Here is a 23,002-nt window from a genome sequence, read left to right as displayed (position 1 = left end):
TGAGGAGTTTAGTTAAACAGAAATCAAAAAGGTACAGCACCAAAAGTAAAATCCCTGTAAGCTGCATGGAAACTTTTTAAAGACACCATAATAAAAGCTCAACTTAAATGTATACCCCAAATTAAAAAACATAGTAAGAGAACCAAAAAAGAGCCACCGTGGCTAAACAATAAAGTAAAAGAAGCAGTGAGGGGCAAAAAGGAATCCTTTAAAAAGTGGAAGTTAAATCCTAGTGAGGAAAATAGAAAGGAGCGTAAACTCTGGCAAATGAAGTGTAAAAATATAATTAGTCTCCAGAACCTGATGGTATTCACCCAAGAGTTCTGAAGGAACTCAAATGTGAAATTGCAGGACTACTAACTGTAGTCTGTAACCTATCATTTAAATCAGCTTCTGTACCAAATGACTGGAGGATAGCTAATGTGATGCCAGTTTTTAAAAAGGGCTCCAGAGGTGACCCCAGCAATTACAGGCCTGCAAGCCCAACGTCAGTACCCGGCAAACTGGTTGAAACTATCATAAAGAACAAAATTGTCCGACACATAGATGAACATAAATTGTTGGGGAATAGTCAACATAGTTTTTGTAAAGGGAAATCATGCCTCACCAATCTACTAGAATTCTTTGAGGGGGTCAACAAGCATATGGACAAGGGGGAATCCAGTGGACCCTCACCAAAGACTCTTAAGCAAAGTAAGCTGTCATGGTTCTCTCATGTATTGGTAACTGATTAAAATTTAGGAACCAAAGGTTAGGAATAAATGGTCCGTTTTCAGAATGGAGAGAGGTAAATAGTGGTGTCCTCCAGAGGTCTGTTCTTGGCCCAGTCCTATTTAACATATTCATAAATGATCTGGAAAAAGGGATAAACAGTGAGGTGGCAAAATCTGCAGATGATACAAAACTACTCAAGATAGTTAAGTCCCAGGCAGACCATGAAGAACTATAAAAGGATCTCTCAAAACTGGGTGACTGGGCAACTAAATGGCAGATGAAATTCAAGGTTGATAAATGCTAAGTAATGCACACTGGAAAACATAATCCTAACTATACATATAAAATGATGGGGTCTAAATTAACTGTTACCTCTCAAGAAAGATCTTGGAGTCATTGAGGACAGTTGTCGAAAACATCCACTCAATATGCAGCGGCAGTCAAAAAAGCTAACAGAATGTTGGAAATCATTAAGAAAGGGATAGATAATAAGACAGAAAATATCATATTGCCTCTACAGAAATCCATGGTACACCCACATCTTGAATACTACGTGGAGATGTGGTCACCCCATCTCAAAAAAAGATATACTGGATGTGGAAAAGGTTCAGAAAAGGGCAACAAATATTATTAGGGGTACGGCACGGATGCCATATGAGGAGAGATTAATAAGACTGGGACTTTTCATCTTGGAAAAGAGACTACTAAGGGGGGATATGATAGAGGTCCATAAAATCATGACTGGTGTGGTGAAAGTAAAGTATTATTTACTCCTTCTCATAACACAAGAAAAAGGAGCCACCAAATTAAATTAATAGGCAACAGGTTTAAAAAAAACACAAGGAAATATTTATTCACACAATGCACAATCAACCTGTAGAACTCCTTGCCAGAGGATGTTGTGAAGGCCAAGACTATAACAGGGTTCAAAAAAGAATTAGATAAATTAATGGAGGATAGGTTCATCAATGGCTATTAGCCAGGATGGGCAGGGATGGTGTCCCTAGCCTCTGTTTGCCAGAACCAAGGAATGGGGGACAGGGGATGGATCACTTGATGATTACCTGTTCTGTTCATTCCCTCAGGAGCACCTGGCATTGGCCACTGTCGAAAGACGGGATTCTGGGCTAGATGGACCTTTGGTCTGACCCAGCATGGCCATTCTTCTACTTTGCTTACAGCTTTTTTGCTTGTAATTACATGAGTGTCATTAAAATTAATTTTACAGTTACAAGGGGAGCCTGTTGACCCATGAACCAACCAAAGAGTGCAAGCAACTTGTCACTGGATCTAGGACTGGTTCTCAGACTGTGGTAACTACACTCTTATGGGCTGTCTAATTAACTAGTTATCTAAATAAATCAAATCAAGCTAAGTGATCCTGAGATCTCTCTAATTATTAAATCAAACACTTGTTGGTAACACTAGGCATTCTGCTTTAGAAAACAACTTCATAAAAATCAGTCTCTAAACTAATTTAAATAGAAGAGGCATGCTTATGAAATGGAACATTAATACATGGGTATTTCACAGGCTTGGCAAAAAGCAATCGATACTAATCAAATAGAACTTGTTCTTCTATCAAACAGGAATGAGGGAAAACATATCTAGTATAAGTATACAATATGCCTATGACAGCAAAAATATTTTATACATACCACCAGTTGCAGCAGCAGGTAGAAAAGATATATTGCCAAGCAAAGCCTTCAGAAGAACAGATCCAAATCCCTGCTGACTTGGGTCACATTTGCCATTACTATCAAAGAAAACAAACAAACAAACAAACGATCTATGAAAGTTCATATTTCATTCTTCTTGTAGTCCCTAAGCATTATGATACCACTGCATTAAATGTTCTAAGGAGTTAGTGATCAATCATAGAATCATAGAATATCAGGGTTGGAAGGGACCTCAGGAACCTCTAGTCCACCCCCCTGCTCAAAGCAGGACCAATCCCCAATTTTTGCCCCAGATCCCTAAATGGCCCCCTCAACGATTGAACTTACAACCCTAGGTTTGGCAGGCCAATGCTCAAACCACTGAGCTATCCCTCCCCCCAGTTGTAAACATGTTTCCACTAGGGGAAAATAAAATTAGTTGAGAGAGGCTTACTTCCCTTGTAAACATACCTGAGCATATGTATTCCCATGTGAATGGCTAGTATATTAACTTTTCTAACTCCCACCACATAAAATTATTTTGCACATTTAACTACAAGGAATAACAAGTAAACTCTAAATAGAATTAGCCTCAGAACATGTGTTTCACCAACCTTATGCATAGTGCTAGAAACCGTGCACATTTGTGGGCTATGCTCCGACCTGCTTCAAAGAAGCACACACGTACTATATCAGAAAGACATTTACGTGTTTTAGAAAGTAGGCTCTCATTCCCATCCTTTGAGCTGTTAAAAAAAAAAAAAGTACTTTGGAGAATTATATAAGCTTTTATATTTAGAAAATTTGATACTGAAGAATAACTACATGCATTTAATTGAAATCTCTCTTCTACCTGCCAGGTCCATTTGACTGCACTCCTGCCAGCCAACACAAGGTGTCTAATACAAGGCTTTGAGCGTGTTCTGTGGTCAGACCATCATCTGTCTTTTTGCAAAGTGTGCTAAGAAGTTTTTCATGGAACTCTGAAAACTGTAACATGGCACAGCGTTGAACTCTAAAGAAGAAGAGATTAGTAACAGAAAAAAAGTTCAACTGTTCAAGTAAAACTGATACTCTTAGTGCCAATGCTAAGTTTTGTTTAAAAACTGGGCAACCTATGAGCTAAGAATGGGGAAAGATTTTTCCTCAAAAAGTGAAGTCTGATTCATTTCAATCATCTAGTTTACAGCAGTGCAACACAAATCCCTGCTAGTTACATTTGCATTTGAAGGCCAGAAAAATTTCTCACTACCAGAATATGTTTAAGCATACACATTTATGGTATTCTTTAAGTGAAAATATCAATTTTTGATATCCATTACAATTTACACAGTATGAAGATTTAAGACCCATATATGACCATTTTAAATTTTTTAATCATTTTCCTGTCAACTAAATTTAGCAACAAATACCAACTTTCAGATTATAATTTGCCATAAATAATGAAGTTAAAAACCTAAACATTTAAGTAAAACATGTTTACAGAGAGACAGGACTAACCTTTCCTTTGAAACAGAAGTTTTTTTAAATCTTCGAATAGTTACAGAGACCTCTTGAAGTAAGTCGCAGCCTCTCAGATTGTCTGATTTTCTTGAAGAATTGCTGGCTTCAATTTTATTGGATGACTTTTCCTGACAGGTCAGAAAAAAACCAAAAACATTGGTTTCAAGAGTTACAGCACTCATGATTCTTTCATTTATGCATCTTGTTCAGATGAAAGTGCTGGGTAATCTAAATTCTGAAATATCTATTACTTGTTAATGGTACTGTATAGACAATAAGTGTATTCTAGCTTTATTTTTAAGCTAATAACTAAGCTAAACAAGTTTCATTTGTGCCCTAAAGATCCCTAGACTCAAAGTGTGACAGACTATAAAGAGGAGTAAGTTCCAAAAGTAAAAACCCTCAGTTGAAAAAGCTCTGGCTTTTCGGTGATTGTGGAATGTTTCAGTTTGGGAACCAAAGGAAGGAGATTCCTAGCTTATTTTAACTGCTGTATTGGGGTAAAAGTTGAGGGGTAATTTCAAGTAGCTTATTTACTGAGGGCCATGCATGTCATTGGCACTGTAAGATTGACAATGGCCCCCCTGCCCAAAAAAAAAAAATCTAAGCTAGACAACAGTTCAGACAGACTGAATACTTGAACAACGTATGAGAATCTGGTCAGATCTCAGAGCAATTTGATTATATATTATAGGTGGAGCTGACAGCCTTGCTTATTATTAAATCTGCCTGAAATTTCCCATTGTGAGACACCACTGCCAACTGCTTATAACTGCCAAACTTTAATCATCTGTGTTAAAGTTTTCCATGTTAGGTGTTTGCTTCAGGGTGCGTTTTTTTGAAAAAATTCAGCCAAGACTAATCAGCTGTTTCCTGAGAATGAGATGAGGGAAGAATATGTTGCTTTGCCCATGTTAAATTCTAGCATCATCAACTTTTTCAAGCTCTAGTGCCCTCATGCTTTGGAGCAGGGGCTTGAAATTCGACAAGAGATGGCCTTCTGACTCTTGCTGTCCCTGTGAAAACCCCACTTCATCCAGGGGCTAAGGCAGACTTTCCCTGCAACTGCAGCTCTGGACTTGGGCTGGCTGTGCCAGGTCTGGGCACCTAAACTGACAGCATGCAGATCTGTCTCTCCTGTGCTCTCCATGGCCTGGCAGCATGGACGATGAAGCTACCTAATTCAAACACAGAGGAATCAAGAGCCAGACCTGCAAAGGGGTAAAGACAGAATAAGCTGGGACAAAAAGCCATGAGGAAAAGGAATTGATGCTGTGACAGGAAAAGGAGGAGGAGAAGGAGGAAATGGGACTGGGATTTGCAGTTAGGAGAGAAAGACTGTCTGGGCAAGGAGACTGGGAACCAGAAAGAATGACTTTAACCTGACAAAAACTGGGATAAGGAGCAGGGGTTTCCGGGGGGGGGGGGGGGGGGAGGAGGAGGAGAAACACCACACTAGAAAGTGGCCCAGGAGCACATGGGAACCCGGAATGTGGGCAGGGTGGAGGAGAAACCAACAGATCAGTTAAGGAGTCATAGGGAGAGGAACTGGGATTATATGGGCAAGTAGACTGGGAAGAGAAACCTGAGGACTAGAAATTGGGGCTGGCTAGGTGAAGACAATGGGACTAGGACAAGGCACCAGGGATGGGGAAGATAGGAACAAGCTAGAGGGATGGAACAGAAAGGGGCGATGTTTGGAGCGGAATGGGCAGAAGAATCTGTGCCCCCTATAGAACACTCCCCTACAAAGCCTGGAATGGGCTCCAAGATTCCTCCAAGACTCACCAGACCTCTGCTTTCAGGAAATACCTGTGAAACCCACTGGTTTATCCCTATCCCTCTCTCGTGCTGATCTAAATGAAGGATGACAACCTATCAGTTACTCCATCACCGTGTGGTGGATCTAAAGGTTCCTACCCTAATGATGCCCTTGTGAGGGTGAACATGGGTCAACATGATGAAATTTTTTTTAATCTAGGCAATTAAACAAAAATCCTACATTAAAACAACCTTAAAGGTTGCAAAGTCAAGTTAGGAAAATATAGCATGTGGTCATATAACTAAAGACTATCATAATGCCGGTACAAGGGAGCTCAAAAAAGGTTGTGCAGGCAACCTAAATTCTGGTATTTCTTATCTTTTTAGTGCTTGAGGTTGTAGCCTTAATAACCATCTTTTAATGTAGGACTTTTTTTTTTTATACCTAAACTACAGTTCTGGTAGGTATAAAGCTTAGATAGTTAATCAAAATTTCACTAGGATTTGTTTTAACTCTCTTATGGAACTGTAGAGAGAGACCTTTCATTTCCAAAATGGGGGTTTATACAACTGATTCTGAAGCTTTAATATATATAAAATATAGCTGCAACTATGTTAATTATTCAATACCTTGCCTGCTGCAACTTTGGCCAACAGTGACGCAAGAGAATTCCCTTTACTACTTTGAGGTTTTAGAGATGGTATTCTTACAACAGGCCGGATTCCACCATTACAAATTTCTTCTGTTCCTCTGTCATTCACTGCTTTAACATGGATTAAAAATGAACGGTACTTGCCCCCAGCCATACCTAGAAAAAAACAAAAAGGAGGAAAGAGCTTTTACACCTGTACTATATCAAACTGAAGAGATTTTAATTTGATGGCTAACATTCACAACCATCTGAGTTAAGTAAGTATTTTTTTGGTAATTCAGTATAAATTCTAGGCATTAAAGAACAATCATTTAAACATATAGTAACTCCTCACTTAAAGTTGTTCAAGTTAATGTTGTTACATTGCAGATCAATTAGAGAACATGCTCATTTAAAGTTGTGCAAGACTCCCCTATAACTTTGTTTGGCAGCCGCCTGCTTTGTCCATTGCTTGCAGAAAGAGCAGCCCATTGGATCTAGCTGGTGGGGGCTTGGAACCATGGTGGACCAGCCTATATCAGCTCCCTGATCCCCTAAATTCCCTGTACAACAGCCACCCAGCAGGCTATCAACTGCTGGGCAGTTCAGGTGTCCCTCCCCTGACTGCCATGTGCTGCTCCTGCCCTCTGCTTTGGAGCTGCTCCCGGGAGGCTCCTGCTCACTGTGCAGGGGCAGTAGAGGGGGGCAAATGTCAGGATAATCCCCTCCCCCCACTTCTGTACAGCAGCTTCTGTCTCAGCTTGCTGATCTACTTGAAAAGGCAGGTCACTTAGAGTGGGGTCAGCATACTTAAAGGGGCAATACACATCTCTCTCTTCCCCCTCCCTCCCTGCTGCCTTGTAGAGTGTTAGGCTACATTAACAATGTGTTAACCCTTGAGGGCTCAACCAAGTGCTAGTTCATCATTTAGCAGTAAGGCATTCCCTGGGAAATATCCCACCCTCTAACTTCACCACCTCAACCAAGCTTCACAATCATCATCATTGCTGTGTACAGTATTGTTTGTTTAGAACTTCGTGTATGTGTAGTCTTTTGTCTAGCAAAAAAAATTTCCCTGGAACCTAACCCCCCCTATTTACATTAATTCTTATGGGGAAATTGGACTTGCTTAACATTTTTTCACTTAAAGTTGCATTTTTCAGGAACATAACTACGTTAAATGAGGAGTTACTGTAGATTTATATTATGTAAGTGTTCCATAATTAACATGGTCTTATGGGAAATTAATCTGATAAATCCTAACCAAGATTGCTCAACTCAGAATTATTGGGTATACTCTAGTAATTCACATTTTAGAGAGACAATGTAATACATTAATTTACCTTTAACAAGCTTTGGACTTGTTAATGTCAACATTCCAGCATGTCCTGACAGATCCAGTCCAGTAGCCAGCCATACTGGACCACATAGTATGTCTTCTTTATGATCCTCTAAAAATGGACACAACCTAAGACCTTAAAAACACAACATAATTTAAGTAGAATTGATATGGACTCATCAAATAAGACAAGGTTACAAAGTAAGTTATTAATTTTCATAAATTAAATGGATATATATTAAACTTCAATTTAGACTGTAGAAGTTAGGTGAGCTGACACCTTTTAAGAAATAACTAAGCCATGTTCTAGTCAAATTATGTACTTTTAATTTTCAGAAAGTTCTTAAAGTACAGTTTTCAGATATACTGTACATGTAACACAGCTGATGCTCTGGAAAGATCAATATTCTGCACAAGTTTATGGCCTGTAGAATGGTGAACTGATATAGTTGTTTGAGCCACAACTATCACAGGTCCTAGTTAAAAAAAAACAAGCTCATGTTAGATTTCATTGGCAGCAGATGAAAATGTCAATTTAAATAAGCCAAAATGAGGGAGATGGGATCACTCCAATGCAAATACTTAGAGCCCTGCGCAGATACCAAATTTATATCTGTGGATATCCGAGGAGCTGCAGGGCTCTATTGGGAATGGCAGCAGTGAAAGCAGCGGCATTTCCATCCGCTGTTCACAGGAGCCAGCACCCCACGCAGACAGCTCCTCCAGCATGGCTGCACCGTCCCTACTCCCACCCACTGGGGCAGGCACCAGGCTCAGCAGCAGCTGTCCCTGGGCACACAAGTCTGAGAGCATGCAAGCTGCTGAGCCTGGTGCGCACCCCAGTGGGTGGGACTGGGGGCTGTTCAGCCATGCTGGAATTGCTGCCTGTGCAGAGCACTGGCTCCTGCAAGCAGCTGCCAGACATGCAGCTACTTTCGCCACTGCTTGTTCCTGGTAGACCCTTGCAGCTCCTCGGATACTCACTTTATATCCATGGATATAAATGTGGTATCCACGCAGGGCTCTAAAAATACTAAAACCATTATTGACGTTAGAGTCAGTCAACATCCGCATTGCAAATCCTCATTTTTCAGTTATCATATTACAAACAACAAACTTTGGAAAAAGAAGAACAAAAGGTGATATTAGCAGTGAGACAACAGAAGAGCTTCAGAGAAGAATGACGTAAGCACTTTTATACAATGAAGTTGAGAGACTCAATTCTTAGGGAGGAAAAAAATCACGTTTGTATGCATTTGCATAGCACCTAGCACAATAGGGCACTTTGAACCTTATTAGGACGTTCAAGTGGAATCTCAGTATAAATAGTATTGCAGTTACTAAACTTTTTACACACATTACCACCACCTGAAGTATAAAACGGTTTTAAAAGAGGTAATCATGGAATAAGCATATGTAATCTAAGTTGTATTCTAATTGCTGCCTCATATAAGAGTATAGAATATTTATTTTATTTTTACCAGTTGAGGCGGAAAATACCAGTGTCAGCCACAAGCGAGGCCAAAAAAAACCCTGATATTTATTGAAACAATCAGATCACGGGTGACAAGAATACTTGAGACCATTACTCCTTGTTCTGTCATCAGCTACCACTGAGAACAATCTAGAGCCATCCTCTTTGGAACCCCCTTTCAGGTAGTTGAAAGCAGCTATCAAATCCCCCCTCATTCTTCTCTTCCGCAGACTAAACAATCCCAGTTCCCTCAGACTCTCCTCATAAGTCATGTGTTCCAGTCCCCTAATCATTTTTGTTGCCCTCCGCTGGACTCTCTCCAATTTTTCCACATCCTTCTTGTAGTGTGGGGCCCAAAACTGGACACAGTACTCCAGATGAGGCCTCACCAATGTCCAATAGAGGGGAACGATCACGTCCCTCGATCTGCTGGCAATGCCCCTACTTATACATCCCAAAATGCCATTGGCCTTCTTGGTAACAAGGGCACACTGTTGACTCATACCCAGCTTCTTGTCCACTGTTACCCCTAGGTCCTTTTCTGCAGAACTGCTGCCGAGCCATTCGGTCCCTAGTCTGTAGCGGTGCATGGGATTCTTCCATCGTAAGTGCAGGACTCTGCACTTGTCCTTGTTGAACCTCATCAGATTTCTTTTGGCCCAATCCTCTAATTTGTCTAGGTCCCTCTGTATCCTATCCATACCCTCCAGCGTATCTACCTCTCCTCCCAGTTTAGTGTCATCTGCAAACTTGCTGAGGGTGCAATCCACACCATCCTCCAGATCATTTATGAAGATATTGAACAAAACCGGCCTGACGACCGACCCTTGGGGCCCTCCACTTGATACCAGCTGCCAACTAGACATGGAGCCTTTGATCGCTACCCGTTGAGCCTGACAATCTAACCAACTTTCTATCCATCAATGAATGAGAGGTGATTGAAAAATTGAAGCGGGGCATCAGAATTAACACAGAAAATAGAATGACGGGCTGGGATAAATAGCAAGGACACAAGTACAGAGGTAAATATTTTTTCCCATCCTGATTTAACAAACAAACCTCAATTTTCAAAAGGAGGGGGCAGCAGGAAAAGGGTAAGAGGGGTGGGTAGTTGGATAAGAAGAGAATAGGACAAACTTCGGAATCTTTTTCTCTCCTTCCATGTACTGAAATTCTCATCTGCTCACCTCTGTGCGTGCCTCCTCCCCACCACCCAAACTCTCCTCTCCAAAACTTTCCCCTTATCTCAAACACACCTTGCAACAGTATCCTGGTTTTCTCTTTGAAAACCTGGTCACCAAATGAAGCAAAGAAAGAAGGAAAGTAAGACTTAGCTTGAAGGAGTAAGTGACAGAAGTTTGGAGTTTTTGATATTTATTCAGCCGCAACACTTACTTTTAGGCACTAGTCACTCCTACACAGATATAATTTGATACCTTTCTAGACACTTTCTCTCACATGTTTTGAGGGGAAAGCTGCTGTAATGAGCTAGATGAGGAAAGGACTGAGTGAGTTTGATAAGGCTGTAAAGTTAGTGTGCTAGTTAAAAGAACGAGGAGATTATATATATATATATCTTCCTACTGTATTTTCCACTGCATACATCTGATGGAGTGGGCTTTAGCCCATGAAAGCTTATGCTCAAATAAATGTGTTAGTCTCTAAGGTGCCACAAGTACTCCTTGTTCTTTCTGCTGATACAGACTAACACAGCTAGCACTCTGAAACCTGTGACTAGCTAGGAATTTTGAACTGGATATTTTAAGTTTTGAAGGTATTGATGCTAAAACTAAGGAAAATTAGATATGCAGTGAAAAAAAAGTCAGTTTCCTTGAAAACTAGCTAACTCAAGCAACACTTAAAACCATGTTGCAGTGGAAGACATGACAGACCAGCTTGAGAGCTGCTAAAATGACCTATAGCTCCATTTCTAAATTAAAATAAAACCTTGATTTAACAATACCAAAAATCAAAGTCCCCAACAGTTAATTTTTGCTTTCAACAGCAAAGTATAGTCTCCACTGAAAGGAACAACTGCCAAATGTACTGAATAGGGTTGACCAGCATAAACGTAAAGAATGTGCTTTTTTTTTTTATTTTAATTGCTTGAAAATATTTACATAGAAGTTCCAATGTGATCTCTGAAGATTTTTCATATCATAGTTTCTCCATAGGGAAATAACCATATTAAACTCACATTGCGATTCCTCTACATCCATGTTCTGCATTTCTTCATTCAACTCAACCAGTGTTGGTTTTCCATTTCTTTCCATTTCAATACTATGAGCTGGAGATAAAGGAAAGGTGATCTGTCTATCTACTGCTGCTTCTGGAAAATAAAAAAATATTAGCAATGTTTGGTAAACATTGTGTAGTATTAATGACAACCAGAAACATTAACTTCCATAGCAGATTTATTATTTAAGTTTTTGCTCAAAATTCACTGAAACCATTATCTCTACTAAAAAATCCTACAGCTGCTGACAAACTCCCTCATACTAAAATTAGAATAGAACTCAATTTATTAAATGAAGTTAGCCTTTGTCCTCAGCTTGTTTGTGAGCAGTTTATCAGTCTGAGTGTTATTTTTGAAAAATAATTTCTACCAATAATACATTGCTCTCAAGCAATTATTTGTTTTTGATATTGAAAATCAGAGCTGCGTTTGTTAGTTTGATTGGACATACAGGTATTGTTTCTGTTCCCTAAGTATAACTCTTAAAAAATGGTTTCCATTGCAGATATTCTATTTCATAAACTCAAATTTTTACTGCTGCAAATATTCTGTAGCATGAGCTTCTGACCCAGTTTAAAAAAAAGAAACACACATAGAATACTAGCACAAAAGAGTAACACAACTGAATCTAATTCAATTTTTTATTTAAATAAACGTTATTGTAACATTGAGTTATTTGCCCAGCTCTAGTTAAACCCTATTTAGCTCTCCAGTTTTACTATTTGTATAACAAATTAAAAAAAAAAAAGCCACAGAAGATGGCCCACAAGTAATAAGACCTAAACTTGCTGGGATAAATGAGACTGAATTATAAGTCAAAGAGTAGCTTCATTTTCAGCCAAACCAGCAAAGAGTGGGGAATTTTCCCCATCTCTGGATGTGGTCACCAAGCATGCTTCAGTATCTTATAACTAATACTTCATATTGAGTCTTAAAGAACACAGGTCAAATGTGGGAGCATTTGTTTCCCTCTGTCCTGTGTCCATAGTTAAGCTGTATGTTGAAATTCTTAGTCATATTGTACTCTTAGAAAATATATTTTCCCCACTGAGACACTGCTACTCAAATACTGTTCCCTTGGATACACAGCAGCTTTTATGTGCTATTCTGAAAAATTAAATAAAAGACTCAGCAGTACTTCTTTATACCATTATTGAAAGCTATGGCATAAGGAGTGGGATTTTTCTGAGAATGACTCTAAATTTGTTTTCTCTTAAATTCACAGTCATGCAACCTTTATTTCAATGGAATTCTAGTTTCTAGATTTTTTCTTCTCATAAGGGCACTCAGATGCCCTATAGCAGGGGCAGGCAAACTTTTTGGCCTGAGGGCCACATCGGGTTTCCGAAATTGTACAGAGTCCCAGCCCCCACCCCCTGACAGCTCCCCCCAGAACTCCCACCCCATCCAAACCCCCTTCCCCAAAGGCCCCCATAGGACTCCTGCCCCATCCAACCCCCTGCTCCCGGTCTCCTGACTGCCCCCCACCGCCCCATCCAACCCCTCCTTTCATTCCTGACTGCACCCCTGGGACCCCTGCCCCATCCACCCCCGCTCCCTGTCCCCTGACCACCTCCAAAACCCCCTGCCCCTGACTACCCCCCTCTGCTTCCTGTCTGCCCCCATTCAACCCCCCGTTCCCTGCCCTCTGACCGCCCCGCCCCTTAGCCACACCTCCACCTTCTGAGCACCTCCCTGAACTCCCCTGCCCTCTATCCAACCCTGCCCTGCTCCTTGCTCCCTTACTGCACTGCCCGGAGCAGCGGTGGCTACTGGCGCTACAGCCGCGCAGCCCAGAGCCCCGGGTCAGGCAGCCACGCCACCGCGCAGCCCAGAGCCCCGGGTCAGGCAGCCACGCCACCGCGCAGCCCAGAGCCCCGGGTCAGGCAGCCACGCCACCGCGCAGCCCAGAGCCCCGGGTCAGGCAGCCACGCCACCGCGCAGCCCAGAGCCCCGGGTCAGGCAGCCACGCCACCGCGCAGCCCAGAGCCCCGGGTCAGGCTGCGGCTCTGCAGCTGCACTGCCGCCCAGAGCACTGCACTGCCAGTGGTGCAGTGAGCTGCAGGGGAGGGGGAACAGTTGAGGAGGGACCGGGGGGGGCTAGCCTCCCGGGCCAGGAGCTCAGGGGCCGGGCAGGAGGGTCCCAGATGTGGCCTGCAGGCCGTAGTTTGCCCACCTCTGCTCTATAGTCATGGACACCTGCAAACTGAATTTCTAAATATGACTTGGAAGAATTATCTATTTTTTTTTAAATCCTTTGATTTAGAAAATAAAAATGTTATACACCTCAGAAGCTCTGTCATTTATGTCTGACACTGCAACTTTCTTTGAATGCATCATCAGATTCTAGTAGTAGGACAACATGCAAGTTCAGCTCAAACTGTTGTTGCTTTAGCTATACTTCTTTATAGAATACTGAGGTTTTAAAATCTGTGCTTATCTTTGACTATTTTAATGTTTCTCTCATTTTTGCTCCCCAATCTTTAATAAATGTTCATGTGTGCAAAGAAAGTTAAAATGCAAGATATTACTAAGTAAATGTAAAGTTGAGATATCTACAAATCTTTACTTCATCGCTAATTAAATCAGTAAAATACCAGACCTAAAAAGTAACAAGTCTGAGAAAAGAAGATGATCTCCTTTCTTACCGTTGACTTTTCCTAGCCCTGGAGCTTTATTTTTCAGTAAAGTCACTTGAAGCTGTGGAATGTTTGTTATGTTTGAGTTCAAAACAAATTTGAAATCCACGTGTCCAACCATACAGGCTTTTGGCAAAACCAGTTCAAAGACATGTTCATCCCAGCTGTTGCTGTTGGGGAAAAAATATTAGGTATTTAGTAACACCATGTCTACAAGTACACTACAGCCAAACAAGCAGCAGCATCCAGTTTATTTTCTGCATATACTTCTCTAGTGTACTGAGAAAAGATGTAGTTTTACATTAGTTAGTCTAAGCTTTCTTCATAGTCCCTCAATATCCACATGAATCTCTGAAGCAAAAATCAAGTATTTTAAACTGCAGTTAACCATGTCCATTTTATGTAGAAAACATTGAAAGCCAACTGATAAGATGCTGAATCAATGTGTTTGGCAATAAGTAACGGCGAAAAAGCACAGAACCGCCTACTACCTGCATTACAATACTGCCTCCATAAAACTTAAAATTTCTTTTGAGGCTTAAGTCAGTATTTAAAACAATGAAAATACTTTCTTAAACATCAATTGTCTTCCAATGGTTAAACGGTACCAAAGCACGATAGGATCTGGTTGGCATTCTTCACTGATGGTGTCAAACATTGTCACTTTTCAACAGTACCATGGCCACCTGCAGGAGGCTCAAAATACTAATTTCAATTCAAAATTTTGAAATACATTTGACAATTTATACAGGACGAGAAGTGCTTCTTACCAGGTGCACACTCAGAAGCCTGCACTGAGCAAAATGGGTGCAGCTTTCTTTTAATGAGTCATATTTTTCCTTTTGAGGCCAACTTGTTTTATACTGAAAGTGTAAACTTGAGACAATAAGTACCCCTCAAATGATTAAAGTTTCATAGTTTGACACACTAAGGTTTGCAAAAGTAGCTCAAATTGAAGAAAAAGCAATTAACATAAAATTAATCATGTTTCCAAGTGTTACATTACACACATTTTTAAAAGTAAGAGGAGGTTACTTACCTATAACTGGAGGTTCTTCAAGATGAATGGCTCCTATCTGTATTCTACTGAGGGGTTATGCACATGCTCCATATGCCCGGAGCCAGAGCTTTTAAAAGTAGTAGTGTCCGTTGGTCCGCGCATGTGCCCTGCCACCGTCTTATGGTTTTGACTGAGGCAATAAAGGGCAGGGCAGACTAACTGCACCCTCAATTCCTTCTCCACCACAAATCTACCAGATCCGCAGCCGAAAGGAAAGGAGGGTGGGACCGGAATACAGATAGGGACCACACATCTCGAAGAGCCTCCACTTCTTCGAATGATGGTCCCTATTGTATTTCACCGAGGGTGATTAACAAGCAGCACCTACTGAGGAGCAGGGTACAAGAAAGATGGCACCATGGAACAGAGGACCACTATACAGAACAAGGCATCCGTTGCAGAGTCATGCACCAGTGCATAATAGGAAGAGAAGATGTGTACCGAACTCCACATGGCTGACTTACATATGTCCATAAGAGACACATTGTGAAGTGCAGTCGTAGTTAATGCTTGCAGTGTCGTGGTGTGGGCCCATATCCCACAGGATGGAGACAGCCCTGATAAAGCATAATGCACCCAAAAACCCACTTTGAAACTCTGAGTGGAGATGGCCTGCGCCTTAATTTTTTCCACGATGGCAACAAATAGCCTCAGAGGCTTCCGGAACAGCCTCTTCCTCTGCAGATAAAAGGCTAGGACACTGAGGGAGTGAAAACATCATTCCTCCTCTGAAGCATGTGGCTTTGGAAAGAAGGCAGATAAATTTATGGGGTGGTTGAGGTGAAAGCAGGAAGACACTTTCAGAAGAAATCTAGGATGTAAATGCAGGGAAACTTTGTCCTTATGGAACATGGTGAAAGGGCGGTTTGTCAGTTCAGGAGACTCGGGGGAAGATTCGTGCCTCCCCAGAGTCAACGGCGCACAGTACATGGACAGAACTGGAAGTTGCCTCAGAATCAATGATTAACAGGACTTTGGCAGAACCGGTGCAGAAGGGGCATGCCGCTCAGGAGCTGGGCCAGCAGATTCAGCATGCAGTGCAACATTTTGTCATGCTTGTGGGCTTTGGAACATCACTTCTCTATGGCTGGAACTTATGGCCAATGCAGTGTCTTTCTTGGTCCTTGAGGAAGACTTACTGCCATGCTTATGCACATACTTCAGGGGTGGGCCAACTTTTTGGCCTGAGGGCCACATCTGGGTACGGAAATTGTATGGCGGGCCATGAATGCTCACAAAATTGGGGGTTGGGGTGCAGAAGAGTATGAGGGCTCCAGCTGGGGATGCAGGCTCTGGGGTAGGGCCAGAAATTAGGCTTTCAGGGTGCAGGAGGGGACTCCGGGATGGGGTAGGGGGTTGGAGATGAGGGGTTGGGGGTGCAGGAGGGTCTTCAGGTTGGGACCGAGGTGTTTGGTGGGTGGGAGGGGAATCAGGGCTGGGGCGGGGGTGGGTTCAGGCTCCAGGCAGCACTTACCACAAGCAGCTCCCAGAAGCAGTGGCATGTACCCCTCTGGCTCCTACGTGGTGGTGTGGCCTGTTCGCAGGCACCGCCCCTGCAGCTCCCATTGGCTGTGGTTCCCAGACAATGGGAATTATAGGGGCAGCGGCAATGTGCAGAGCCCCTTAGCTGCCCCTACACATAGGAGCAGCACAGAGGAGGGCAAGCTGCCAACCCTGCTTCCCAGTTGGAGTGCCAGAGCGGGGCAAGCCCCAGATCCTGCTCCCTGGCGGAAGTTCGAGGGCCAAATTAAAATATCTGGAGGGCCAGATGTGGCCCCCAGGCCGTAGTTTGCCCACCTGACATGCTTCCTTGTCTCATGGCTAGGGCCCAGCACAGGGTCCGTAGCGCTGGTACTGGCGTAACCAGACTTGAGCTCCATGGCAAGAGGTGCACACTTGGATTACTCAGGGCAATGTCCGGGGGCAAAGGGAGTTCCCCAGCCTGGATCCAACTGTGTCCTCATGGTGACCTCCATGAGGTATTTCTAAGGCTAAGATCTTGAACCCCAGCATCTTTGGCATAATCCAGTCCCCAGGCATGGGTGCAAGGGAGAGAGAAGGGTTGGCAAGAAAACTGCCAAAACGGCACCCCAAAGTCCTTAAATCCTAAGAAAACTAACAACAATAAAATGCTAACTATGTACAAGAATAAATCAGGCTCTCTCACTACATTTGAAAGTGCGTCACAAGGGATGAGAGAACAGCAGAAGCTCCAACTCTGACCAGGCAACAGTGAGAAGGAACTGAGGGCGCGGTCGGTCCGCCTGCCTGTCCTTTATCACCTCAGTCAAAATCATGAGGCAGTACAAGGGCACATGCGTGAATCAATGGACACTACTACTTTTAAAAGCTCCAGCTCTAGGTGCATGTGCATAACCCCTCAGTGGAATACAATAAGGATCATCACTTGAAGAAGAAATGCACTTCCTAACTGTTTTCAGTCCATGTGTAAGGGACATTTATAAATATATTATTTAGAACTAAGCTTTTTTCACTATACTATATATCACTGTCTTCTGCACAATTTCTTCGCAATTTATTAAGTGTTAATATAACTATTTTCTAACATATCTTTTTATTAAATTTTTGAAGTATTAAACTTCAGGGTCAGATCTCTCTCGGGCAGTGGTAATGCACCATTAAACTGCAGAACCTAGGAATATATAACCAGTAGTTAAGGTTCATTGCTTGTTGTCTATTTGACCATTAGCTCTGTTCCTCGCATGGGTGGAAGTCTTTTGTGCAGCATTTTCCATTGACAAGGAAAAAAAAATTTTTTTTGTAAAGCACCCATATTCCCATTGGCTGTCAAATGAGCAGTAACTTGTGATAGACAAAGAAAAAGGATCTAAATAATAAAATTACTTTATGTTCGCTCCTTGTTATAATAAAAAAAATAGGAAAAAACATCTCCTTGAAGAAACTTTTTCAGCTGACCTCAAAGCATTTTTATCTTTTCTTTTAATTCTACCATAAGTATCTAACTTTCAGTACTGTCTCCCTTTTCTTCTCGTTAACAGTGTTTAAACCAAGAACAAACAAAGAAGCTCTCTTGGAAAATTATCTGGGGATGAAAAAAGAACCTGTTTCCTTTCAGAGAAGCAAAGAAGTTCCTAAAGCAAATCTACACAGTACGATAGCAAAGAATTTTGTGGAAGCCTATTAAGAGACACTCCAGGATGTCAGATAGGTAAAAAAATCTAGACCTTTCCTGCTACAGCAAACTAAGCCAGCCTTCCAAGATCTTCTTGACTGCTATGGAATTTAGGATTACTTACACAGTTTCAGAAAGCAGTCCACAATCTCTCTACAACAAACTGAACAAAATTACAACCTGATGGGGGGGGAAGATGACTAGACACCACAGGATTGGCAAGCAAGTGAGTGATTATCATTATAATGGTGCTACCACTAAGGCTAAAAGGCTAACCATGGAAAATGTTAGGCCAAGAAGAATTGAGGAAGTTATGAGCAAAGGAAGACTGGAGTCTTTAAAACAGCATTCCAAACTCAGCTTTAGCACACAGGTAGTTAATACACTCATGAAGGATCCTAAAGTTCTTTACAAACTGAACACACAGAAATGCCATTTCTGGGACTGAATATGGCAGCTATTCAGCCTCAGAAATACTGCACAACTGATTTTGTTTCAGGATTTGGGGAAAAGAAGGGGGAAGAAAGATTATTTTGGTTTAGATTTGTTTAAGGACGCACAGTGAAAAATTCTTTACAACTGAAAAATAGAACAGGGATGTAAGTATGCAAAATATAATTCCTCATGATGAAAGTTTGCCCAGGACACCATGGTTCCTGAAGAACTACTGAATATTTAGTCTAAGCTTAGACGAAGGATCACAGTCCTCTGTCCTATATAGCACCTAACACACTTCTGGCCCTATATAAATGAAGAAGATGCTGCTATGACATGGACATATAACTATTAATCATTCAAAACATTATATACCGTGGATGAGGCCAATCCATTCTAAAAGGGCCAGTGTGCTGAAGTATTAAGGACTGACCAGCTCAGAGGTTCAAGTTACTGACCTGACAGGAGGAGAGTGAGTTTGTGTGTGTATGGGGGTGGGGGGGGTGTGAGAAAACCTGGATTTGTGCTGGAAATGGCCCACCTTGATTATCATGCACATTGTAGGGAGAGTGGTCACTTTGGATGAGCTATTACCAGCAGGATAGTGAGTTTGTGTGTGTGGTTTTTGGGAGGGGGGTGAGGGGGTGAGAGAACCTGGATTTGTGCAGGAAATGGCCCAACTTGATTATCATGCACACTGTGTAAAGAGTTGTCACTTTGGATGGGCTATCACCAGCAGGAGAGTGAATTTGTGTGGGGGGTGGAGGGTGAGAAAACCTGGATTTGTGCTGGAAATGGCCCAACCTGATGATCACTTTAGATAAGCTATTACCAGCAGGACAGTGGGGTGGGAGGAGGTATTGTTTCATATTCTCTGTGTGTATATAAAGTCTGCTGCAGTTTCCACGGTATGCATCCGATGAAGTGAGCTGTAGCTCACGAAAGCTCATGCTCAAATAAATTGGTTAGTCTCTAAGGTGCCACGAGTACTCCTTTTCTTTTTGCGAATACAGACTAACACGGCTGTTACTCTGAAACCTGACCTGACACAGATACAGAGGTAAGCAGTAAACCAGCTTGTGCACAGTAGCGTATTACATAGGAGCACTGGAATTGTCACACTGAATCAGACCCCTGATTCATCTAGCTCAGTGGTTTACAAACCATGGGTCGCGACCCAGAACTAGGCTGCGGAATGGAAGGGACTGGGCCGCGCAGCTCTGGTCAGCACCGTCAACCGGGCTGTTAGAAGTCCTGTTGGTGGTACTGCCCAGCTAAGGCAGGCTAGTCCCTTCCCGTTCCGACACCACGCTGCGCCCCAGTAGCGGCCAGCAGCAGATCTGGCTCGTAGACAGGGGGTGAGGGCAGTCACAAGGCTCTGCCCTGAACATCAACTCCTCACTCCCATTGGTCGGAAACTGGACAATGGGAGCGCGGGGGGGGGGGGGGGTTTGTCGGTGCCTGCGGGCGAGAGCCATGCTTGCATGCCTCTGCCTAGGAGCCGGACCTGCTGCTGGCCACTTCCGGGGTGCAGCGCAGTCTGCGGTGCCAGAACAGGCAGGAAGCCTGCCTTTGCACTCCAGCTCCACCACTGACCGGGAGCTGCCAGAGGTAAGCCTTGCACCCCAATCCCCTGCCCCAGCCCTGAGCCCCCCCAAAACCAGAGCCCCTTCCTGCACCCCAAATCCCTCATCCCCAGCCCCACCCCAGAGCCCTGACCCCCTCATTCCCAGACCCACCCCACAGCCCGCACTCCAACCCTGAGTCCCCCCTCATCCCCAGCTCCGCTGGGTGGCGGGCATCAACAATTTTCTTCAACTGGGTTGCCAGAAAAAAGTTTGAAAACCACTGAACTAGCTGACAGTGGCTAGTAGCAGATGCCTCAGAGGAAGGTTTAAGAATCCCACAACAGAAAAGTGAGATCTGCCTTCATGAAGGTCTTATACTAGTCCTACAGAGAGGTTTGCTTAAACCCTGAAGCATGAGGGTTTTGTTTTGTTTTGTTTGGGGCGGGGGGTTAAATCTCTTCCAAAACTTTGTTTGCATCAACAGGTCATACATAACTCTGGATATTCTTAAGTGCACAGTCTGCTAGTTTTGATTACTAGGTAAATTGTTGGCTTCAGTGACATAATGGAGAAGTAAGTTCCACCGTTTGATTAAGGAAAATAAATACCTTTTCATTCAACATGTAATCAATTTCAACACTCCCACCTTGCCGTTTCTTTGAACATCCCTCTTGTTCTTGTGTTATGACATTCGTATAACAAACTCCCAATCTATTTTCTCTATACCATTTGTTCTTTTATATACACATGTCCTTTCTATTCATCATCTTTTTAAGGTAAAAAAATCCAAGTCTTTTCAGTTTCTCTTCACATGAGTTTTTCCCATGCCCACAATCATTTTCATTATCCTTCTCTGATGCTCCTCTAATTCTGTAATATTGTATTTATTTATATGACTACATATTTTCCATACTATTCTGCATTCCATTCCTTGTGCCTCCTATGACCTTTTTTGTTTTTTTTTCCCCACCATAGCTGCACATTGAGCTGTCCACAGCAATTCGCAGGTCATTTTCCCAAGTTGATTCAGAACTGGGCAAGATGTATGAACAGTGCAAAGTTTTCTCCCAGCACTTTTCATATATCTTATGCATGCATGGAGAATTTTTTTTTTCCCCCTCCATTTAAACTAGCTAAATTTAAGTTTGAGAAAAGCTTGGAGTAGAGAAGTCAGGGAAACTAGACTCTTCAAGCAATGAGCTAACAAGAAGCCACATGTAGAATATCTGGTTGGTCCAGTAAATTTACATGATATGAGATTTTGGAAAATCTATGCGATTTAGAGAATATAAGAACATCAGAGCTGCCTTACCGAGTCACACCAGAGTCTAGTTTACCCAGTAACCTGTCTCCAGCTGTGGTCCTTGCTAGAACTTCAAGGGGAGTGTAGGGAACAGAGCAATTATGGAGTGATCCAGCCCTGTCTTCCACTCCCGCTCTGGTAGTCAGAGGTTTAGGGTCGCTCAGAGTATGGTGCTGCCATCTTGGCTAAGAGCCATTGAACTTATCCTATTCTTTTTTGAACCCACTTATACTTTTGTCCATCACAACATCCCATGCCAATGAGTGTCTCAGGTTATTTGTGCACTGTGAGAAAAAGTACTTCCTCTTGTTTGTATTAAGACTGCTGCCTATTAATTTCATTGGGTGACGAAGTGTTTTTGTCTTTTTCCATACATTCATGATTTCATCGACATATATATCATATCTCCCCTTACTAGTCTTTTTTTGAGATGACTAGTCCTAATCTTTTTAGTGTCTCCTCACATGGAAGTTATTCTGTACCCTTGATCATCTTTGTTGCTCTTCTCTGAACCTTTTCCAGTTCCACTATATCCTTTTTGAGATGGGGCAACCAGAACTGGACTCAGTATTCAAGGTGTGGGAGTACCATGGATTTATATAGTGGCATTATGATATTTTCCGGTCTTATTTTCTATCCCTTTCCTAATAATTCTTCACATACCTTTCATCTTTTTGCCTACAGCTGTGCACGTAGCAGAAGTTTTCAGAGAACTATTCATGTTGACTCTTTCTTAGGTGGTAACAGCTAATTTAGGACCTATCATTTTGTATGCATAGTTGGGATTTTTCCCTACGTGTAGATTACTTTGCACTTATAAACAAACAATTAATTTCATCTGTCATTTTCTTGCCCAGTCACCCAGTTTTGTGAGATCCCTCCAACTGCCCACAGTCAGCTTTGGACTTAACCATCTTAAATAGTTTTGTACCACCTTCAAACTTTGCCACTTCACTGTTCAAGCCCCTTTTCCGGGTCATTAATGAATATGCTGAACAGTACAGATCCTTAGAGGATCCTGATGCTGTTCACCTCTGTCCACTGTGAAAACTGACCATTTATTTATTCCTACCCTTTGTTTCCTATCTTCAACCAGCTCCTGATCCAAGACCTTCCCTCTTAACCCCTGGCTACTTAGGCCTAGTCTACACTAGGAAATTAAGTCAGTATAACTACAGTATGACTATGTCACTGAAGGATTTAAAAAATCCACACCCTTGAGCAATGCAGTTAAACCTACCTAACCCCCAGTGTAGACAGCACTAGTAGACAGGAAAATTCTCCCGGCCGCATAGTGACTGCCTCTCTGGGAGATGGATTGTCTACACCAACAGGACAAGCACTCCCATCGGAGTAGGCAGCATCTTCACTGAAGACACTGTGCTGCTGAAGCATTTTAAGTGTAGACAAGCCCTCTGTTTCCTTAAGAGCCTTCGGTGAGGGACCCTGTCAAAAGCTTTCTGAAAAATGCAAGTACACTACATCAACTAGATCACTCTTAACCACATGCATATGACTCCCACAAA

General features: G+C 42.4%; 1 protein-coding gene across 1 annotated transcript in view; it reads right to left on the bottom strand.

Annotated features, from left to right (window-relative positions):
- Window positions 1-23,002, bottom strand: part of BIRC6 (baculoviral IAP repeat containing 6) — a gene marked incomplete at its 5' end in the record, with an annotated part of 315,285 nt that overhangs the window by 243,760 nt on the left and 48,523 nt on the right. The window contains 8 exon segments of the mRNA XM_084624643.1: window positions 2,373-2,470; window positions 2,987-3,118; window positions 3,226-3,387; window positions 3,873-4,003; window positions 6,267-6,445; window positions 7,612-7,743; window positions 11,279-11,410; window positions 13,966-14,126. Coding sequence (XP_084480769.1) covers window positions 2,373-2,470; window positions 2,987-3,118; window positions 3,226-3,387; window positions 3,873-4,003; window positions 6,267-6,445; window positions 7,612-7,743; window positions 11,279-11,410; window positions 13,966-14,126 — 1,127 coding nt within the window.

This window comes from Lepidochelys olivacea, assembly GCF_965140295.1.
Source record: "Lepidochelys olivacea isolate rLepOli2 genome assembly, chromosome: 3".
In the NCBI taxonomy this organism is placed as follows: domain Eukaryota; kingdom Metazoa; phylum Chordata; order Testudines; family Cheloniidae; genus Lepidochelys; species Lepidochelys olivacea.
The sequence above is the reverse complement of the archived record's forward strand: the minus strand, read 5'-3'. Positions and strand labels throughout refer to the sequence as shown.